Source organism: Panicum virgatum, chromosome 3K (genome assembly GCF_016808335.1).
Source record: "Panicum virgatum strain AP13 chromosome 3K, P.virgatum_v5, whole genome shotgun sequence".
Lineage (NCBI taxonomy): Eukaryota > Viridiplantae > Streptophyta > Magnoliopsida > Poales > Poaceae > Panicum > Panicum virgatum.
The window spans coordinates 23,279,726-23,286,649 of record NC_053138.1 but is presented as its reverse complement, the minus strand read 5'-3'; the positions used below and the strand labels follow the sequence as shown (position 1 = coordinate 23,286,649).

The 6,924-nt window shown below is 52.1% G+C and overlaps 2 protein-coding genes across 2 annotated transcripts; one reads left to right on the top strand and one right to left on the bottom strand.

The window, feature by feature from the left end:
- The first annotated feature begins 1,385 nt into the window (after positions 1-1,385).
- Positions 1,386-2,570, top strand: LOC120698473. Its single transcript, XM_039982101.1, has 2 exons — positions 1,386-1,796; positions 2,252-2,570. The coding sequence occupies exons 1-2, from the start codon at positions 1,614-1,616 to the stop codon at positions 2,294-2,296; spliced, it is 228 nt and encodes a 75-aa protein (XP_039838035.1). The 5' UTR covers positions 1,386-1,613; the 3' UTR covers positions 2,297-2,570.
- A 107-nt stretch (positions 2,571-2,677) lies between these two features.
- Positions 2,678-4,775, bottom strand: LOC120698472 (probable protein phosphatase 2C 49). Its single transcript, XM_039982100.1, has 4 exons — positions 4,023-4,775; positions 3,576-3,923; positions 3,387-3,492; positions 2,678-3,267 (listed from the first exon to the last, which is right to left on the bottom strand). Exons 1-4 carry the CDS (start codon positions 4,407-4,409, stop codon positions 2,948-2,950), a joined length of 1,161 nt encoding a protein of 386 aa, XP_039838034.1. The 5' UTR covers positions 4,410-4,775; the 3' UTR covers positions 2,678-2,947.
- Between the last annotated feature and the right edge of the window lie 2,149 nt (positions 4,776-6,924).

Sequence of the window (6,924 nt, the reverse complement as noted above, 5' to 3'; positions counted from 1 at the left end):
CTGTTTGGTTTAGGGGTAGTACTACTAGCACGAAAAAGAATCTTGTATACATGAAGTACTAAATGAATTTTATTTGCAAAACTTTTTTATAGATGAGTGTAATTTTTCACGACGAATCTAATGATAGTAATTAATCGATGATTGGCTACAGTTATGCTACAGTAACCATCATCTAATCGTGCGGTCAAAGGCCTCATTAGGTTCGTCTCGCGAAGTAGAATAGAGCTGTAGAGTTGGTTTTGTAAATTAACTTGATTTAATATACCTAATTAGTGGTCAAAGTAAACTACAGTAAGTTGTGCTACCTGTGCTAGTTGAAACCAAACACGGCCTTTGCCTAAGCCCAAAGCAGTGTTTACTTGGGCCTTCCAAGGTGGGGCCTAAGTCGAGATGGGTATGGGCCCTGTCTGTAAACAGTGAGTTTATCAATAACGGAAACAGTGCCACAGGGCAGGAGTTGCCGGGAGACGGGAGCTTTGCGTGGGGAAGCACGGGATCGATCCTCTGTTCTGACTTCTGCCCCTGCTGTGTCCGGCCGTCCCTAGCTCCGGCCTCCGGCAAGCTCCTGAACGTTCCGGGCGATTTTCGAGACGTCAGATCTAGCCGGCCCGAACCGAACAAGGTAGACCGTGGTGGTGGGGTTCGACGTCTGACGGAGAAGAAAGCTCCCTTGGACATGACCGTAGTAGTAGCTTTGTTCTTCTTGGTTTTGTTTAGTTAGAGGTGAAAAAGTTTTCATAAATTTTTTTTCTCTTTGATCACTAATTAGATATATTAAATGAAATCTAATTATAAAAAAATCTCCATAATCATGATACTGTAGCATGTGCTAATAAGTCCTTTGACCGTATAATTGGAAGATAATTAGGGACGGTTACTGTAGCGCCACTGTAGCCAATTATAATAGAACTTGGCTCATTAGATTCGTCTTGAAAAATTACGCTCATCTGTGAAAAACTTTCGTAAATAAATTTCATTTAGAGAATCATTCGTCTTTTTTGAAAAAAAAATCAAGATGGAAAACAAACATGGCCCTTGAGCGCTTCCGGGGTTTCTCGTCGAGGACTCGGTCGTCTTTTAATGCCTTGTCTTTTAATGCCTTATTTAGTTTCCACTCCGTAAACACAAAAACACAAAATTTTGTGAAAGAATCTTACTAATTTGAAGTACTAAATGAAGTCTATTTACAAAACTTTTTGCATAGATGGGCTATAAAATCGCGAGACGAATCTAATGAGCCTACTTAATTTATAATTTGCAACAGTGATGCTACAGTAATCATCCGCTAATTATTGATTAATTATGAATTAATTAGCATCATTAGATTCGTCTCGCGGTTTACAACACATCTGTGCAAAAATTTTTGTAAATAAACTTCATTTAGTACTTCAAATTAGTAAAATTCCGTCGCAAAAAGTTTTTGCGTTTACAAGACAGAACTAAACACGGCCTAAAGTTGCTAGCTCCGCCAGCACCAGCAGGCAATCCAGCTCTTCAGATCCTCTGCGTGGTGCCTTCGCTTGCCGCTGACCAGCAACTCGCGTCGGTGAACGGCGATCTCGGGTGCGCAGCTTGCAGTGCTGCTAAGACTCTTCGAGCGAGAGAGGAAAAGGATGTCGCCGCTGGCGCCGCCGTCGTCGGAGCCGGAGCCGCCGTTCCGGCCGCGGGAGAAGATCCAGGAGAAGCAGAGGTACTTCCAGAGCGTCCACAAGCCGACGTACCTCAAGGGCCGCTACGACGCCATCACCTCCGTCGCCATCCCGCTCGCCCTCGCCGTCTCCAGCATGTACCTCGTCGTACGTGCCCCGCCCATCCCATCCCGCACGCATCTCAACCACCTCGCCTCTCGATGACTCGATCGTATCTGATGTCGCACCTGCGCTGATCGACGACGTATTGTAATGTGTAAGGGGGCGTTTAGTTCAAAAACAAAATTTTTTGGGTGTCACATCAGCGTTTGACCAGATGTCGGGAGGGCTTTTCGAACACTAATTAAAAAACTAATTTCAGAACTCACTTGGAAACCGCAAGACGAATCTTTTGAGGCCTTTGACCGCATCATTAGCACATGTGGGTTACTGTAGCACTTATGTCTAATGATGCCCTAATTAGGCTCAAAAGATTCGTCTCGTCGTGTACATCCAAACTGTGTAATTAGTTTTGTTATTTAATTACATTTAATACTTCATACATGTGTTTAAAGGGGAGGTGAAAATTTTTGGGAACTAAATTGTCTGCTGCGTGCGTGCAGGGGCGCGGGATCTACAACATGTCCCACGGCATCGGGAAGGAGTGAGCTCTCGCCCATGGCGGTCGCGACCTTCGTCCCCGCCTCGATGGACTCTGTTGTTGCTTGCCGACGTACTGTACTACCTGATCTCCTGCACACAAGGCGCGAGAAGTCGAGTGTGATTTGGGAAATACTACTCAGCTAGCATGTGTCAGCCACTTGGAGTTGGAGCCAGCGTGTCCGTGACAGAGGAAGAGTTGGGCCTGGACAGGATCCTTGTATTTATCGACTGGATTGTATTGATTGCTAAGAATCTAAAGCTGCTGGGTGAATAATCAAAGCAAGCGCAACCCGTTGCTGACGAGTGTGCACCAGCCGCGCATGTTACTATGCCCGGCTCTCGCGTGCGTAAACATGATCGCGGCAGAGCACATGACGCTGACAGGATTCTATCCGAAGTGCTCCCACATAATTCAGCCGCCGGTCAATCAGGTGCTCTGCATCTGCCGGACATAATTCAGTTTGTTGATTGCGACGAACTCGCGATCCGCTAACCCTACGAGACTCATGTACTAGCAGTAATCTATGATGAGGATTCTGCGCAGATCAGGGAATTAGACCTAGTATTATTTAACCCATCGTGCAGTAGGTAGCGGGGACAGCAGCATCAACAATGGCGGGGGGCATGCAATCATTTTCCCCCAAGAATCAGGGGGCTCAGGACCCCCGCCGGAGGTCGACGACGACGACGCTGACGTTGTCCGAGCTCCGGCGCGCGAGCGCGAGCTTCGCGAGCAGCAGGGCCGCGTCGGAGCACGCCCGGTCGGAGTCGGCCCTGCCCACCCCGCTCGGCCGCGCGCCAGGCGACGGCGGGCCGTTGCTCCGGAAGCACGCCCGGACGACCTCGCACGCCATCTCGTTGGTCACCACGTCCCACAGCCCGTCGCTCGCCAGGATCAGGCATTCGTCCTCGTCGGTGCGCTCCGCCACCGTCACCTCCGGCTCCGCCGTCACGAACGGCTTCAGGTAGCCGTCCCCTGCGCGCGCGCGAACGGTTTCAGACAGGGCACGCCGCCCGAGTAACATGCGCACATTCTTGGCGCGAGTGGATAAAATTTTAGCAACTGTTTGTACTGAGCCACGCCGCGGTGCTCACCGATGGCTCGAGACATGGCGAGGACGCCGAGCACCCTGGCGCCGTCCCAGAAGATGACGCGGCCACCTGCTGCCTGGATGCGCTCCAGCTCGTCGGGCCGGTCAGGCTGGACGATGCCAAGGGGTAAGGTAGCGAACACGAAGCAAACCAGCAGGCCGCAAACGCGGCAACGCGGCATGCCAAGCTTACTTTGTGGTCGACGGATAAGGGGACGGGGACGCCGCCGCGGGAGAGGACGGCGCGGGAGTCGCCGGCGCTAGCGACGACTACGCTGGTGGGGCCGACGACGGCGACGAGGGCGGTGGAGCCCGCGTGGTCGCACCGCGCCGGCTTCTGCAGCTCGCAGCGGCAGGCGAGGTCGTTGCCGCTGCGGGTCGCGGCCCAGCTCGCGGCCTCGTCATCCATCCGCGCGAACCCCCTTTCCATCACCTCTTTCCACGCCGGCTCCGCCGCCGCGGTTGCACCCTCGCCGGAGCCCGCCTTGTTGTACTCCTCCGCGACCAGCTCGTGCATCCTGTCCTGGCACAACCTGGCGACCTGGCGGCACAAGAACACCAATACACCATCCGCTCAGCAGTCAGCACACGTCCTGGAACGCTCGCTCGTCGTTTATGCACACGAGGCGGGCACGCATACATGGCAGCAGCCGTGGCCGTCAAAGACGCCGAAGAAATGGTGCTTGCCGGAGGAGGAGGCGCCGCCACCGCCGTGCAGGAAGTCCGGCCTGATGGACACGGCGTCCTCCATCTCGCGCCGGAGGCCGCGGACGGAGGTGACGCCGTACGCCGGCCAGCACATCGACCCGAGCCCCCGGCTCGAGCGGCCGGGCGCCGCGCACGCCACCCTCCGCCGCTTGCCTTGGCCGCCGCTGCCACCCTCGTCCGAGGCCGCAGCCGCGCCCGGCGTGGGGCGGCACGCCCCGGACCCGGCCACGCCCAGCTCCACCCTGGGCCGGCGCCTGGCGAGCGCCGTGACGGCCGACGCAGAAGCCAACTTGGCATCGTCGCAGCAAATCTCGGCCATGGCGTCGTGGCGCGCGAAGAGAAGACGGCGGGGGGCGCGCGACGGCGATCGCCTCCCGTCCCCCGCGTACGAACGCACGAGGGCCGAGCTTAGGCGCAATGCCACCGCACCGACGCGCGCTCCCCTAGATTTTTCGCCGCGGCGCCTCCTCCCCTCAATCCACCCGCGTCGCCGTCGGCCTCGGGGGCGGAGCAACCACCGAAACGCCACCGCGTGAGCCACCGGGCGGTCCCGCGCCCGGGGGCAATAAAGAAAGCGTGCGCCCCCACGCGGGAGGGCCGGAGGAGGCGCCACCAGGCCGGCCGGTCATGCCGCCCGCGGCGGCCTTACACGTGGAGGGTGTGGAGGGGACAGAGCGCCGGCTGCAGGCGGAGGCAACCACATGTCGGCTGGTGCCGCGCGCTGTCAGCGGAGATGAACAAGCGGCGTGGAGGCGGGGAGTGATTAGTGGGGACGGGGGTACGCGTGGCGGCGTCGTGTTGATGGATTGGTGGTGCGCGCGCGCGACAGCGGCTCGACAGCTTAAAGTTGAGCTCTCGCGGGCCCTACCGCGTGGGGTGGTGCCCGATGTGCCTCGACTAAAAATATAGTGGATGCCTCACTGTCTTGTGGGACCGGATTGTCGGGCCCGGGGGAGGGATCGAACACCTAGCGCGCCCTTCGGCTGATTCCTCGCCGTGAGTCTCGTCACCGTCATGTCCGGCGAACTCCGCCGCCGTGCACGGCGCCGCTCCTATAGGCGCGGATTTTTTTTAGAGAGCTGCGAGAGAATGATTTGTCCGCGAATTTCTCAAGCTCAACAGATTTCGAGTGGAATAAACGAGCGTTGGATTGATGATCTGATTCTTTTTTTTTCAAACTATGATGATCTCATTATCGCACAAGTTGCACTGTTGCAGATTCCAGTCTTGTCTGTGTAATCATCGAGCAGGATGAGCCGGTGGTAATTATCTCTCAAATTTAAAGGAAACTTGAACACCAACAGCGACGGCTCATGTTACGTGAAAAAGAATTCTAATCGTGTTTATAGCTCTCAGAACTCAGAAGGATGATATGGTGATGCTATCATCACTTCCTGAAATCAACAGTAAACCCCTCTCGGGGGGCATCCTCACATGTCACATTGCTTGCTCGGAGTCAGGTCAAATGCAACAAAACTAGCACGGTGCCCCGCGCAAATAGCGCGGCAGCTAGTTATATTATTTTTATATTTTAAAAAAAAATAATATTATTGCTGTTGTTTTGTCTAAATTGCCTAGATTGAGGTGTGGTCTTTTTTCTTGTCACCATATTATGTGTTGTGCAATATGAATTCACGTTAAAAGAGAAAACAAAGAAACATCTTGTAATTTTAATTTTAATAGAGAGTCTTAGTTGTGGTGTTAAATTATACTTAAATCTTAAGAAGAAGATATGGCCAAATTAACCATTTTTATGTTGCATGTTTTATTGCTGAGAGGGGTCAGCATATCAAAGCATTTAGTGAAAATAATTAAATTATTTATAAATGGGAGATATAATGGTTGCAATTTGAATTACTGACTGAAATTTTAGTCTTATTGTAGAAAGATGGACTTGGCCATCGAAATTCCAAGTTCATAAGCTGTTAGCTTCCATTGTAATGACCTCGCCATGTCTAAAATCTTGCTCCTTCTGAATCCTATACTTACGACCTCTTTAATTTACCCTATGGCCGCAACAGAAAACTATATCCAATCTCCATATATAATGATCAGCAGGGTGTTCTCTCTCCTCCAGTGCGCAATTTCTTTTTGGAGCGTGAAGGATAACAATTGTGCCCCTGTTGCCACGCCTTCATGCATATTTTTGCACCATATATTCCCCTAAGTGGCTGGTGGCATGAATTGATATGGCGTCTACGCAAACTCTGTTTCCATGGCAACTAACACGGTTGCCCAACCACACTATTTTTTGTTGTTGTTACTGGTATGACCCCACAAGCCACTTGCTAGGGTATGCTGTGAGATCTTCATAAACGTGAGATGAAAACAAATCAAAATTACAAAAGAAGCCTTTTTTCTGGTCAGATGAGATTTGAGACTTCTACTTAGTTCATAACAAATCTATTCTTGCCCTTACTCCTTTGACCAAAATTTGCCACGCCAACAGTGCTGATTAATCTCTCTGCTCTTGACCTTCCAAAGTCTATTGTGATCTACTCGGAATGCCAACTGAATCGTTTGTGTTGCTTGCTCTCGCTCTGGCCGGATCCCTGAACTACTTGTGGACATTCCTATGTCTAGGATGCCAAAATTAAACTACTAGTATGACGACGGTTGCAGAGATGTCGTCCTATCTTCCCAAAGCACCGAGCAAGTAGCCATCTGAGTTTGCGGTTGCAAGCTTTACGATGATCAAAACAAAAGGCATGTCACCAATATCTGAGCATGAGTGCTATCACCACCAATCAAACACCATACATGCTGCAACAGTCGTGTGCATCTCTTGCTCTAGCATGTCGTCAGTTTGGTATTGGCATAGTACATTTATCACA

Coding starts and splice junctions, on each gene's coding strand:
- LOC120698473 (XM_039982101.1), top strand. CDS start 1,614: ATGTCGCCGCTGGCGCCGCCGTCGTCGGAGCCGGAGCCGCCGTTCCGG. Junction 1,797..2,251: donor TCTCCAGCATGTACCTCGTC/GTACGTGCCCCG, acceptor GCGTGCGTGCAG/GGGCGCGGGATCTACAACAT.
- LOC120698472 (XM_039982100.1), bottom strand. CDS start 4,409: ATGGCCGAGATTTGCTGCGACGATGCCAAGTTGGCTTCTGCGTCGGCC. Junction 3,924..4,022: donor ACGGCCACGGCTGCTGCCAT/GTATGCGTGCCC, acceptor TTGTGCCGCCAG/GTCGCCAGGTTGTGCCAGGA. Junction 3,268..3,386: donor CGCCATGTCTCGAGCCATCG/GTGAGCACCGCG, acceptor GCGCGCGCGCAG/GGGACGGCTACCTGAAGCCG.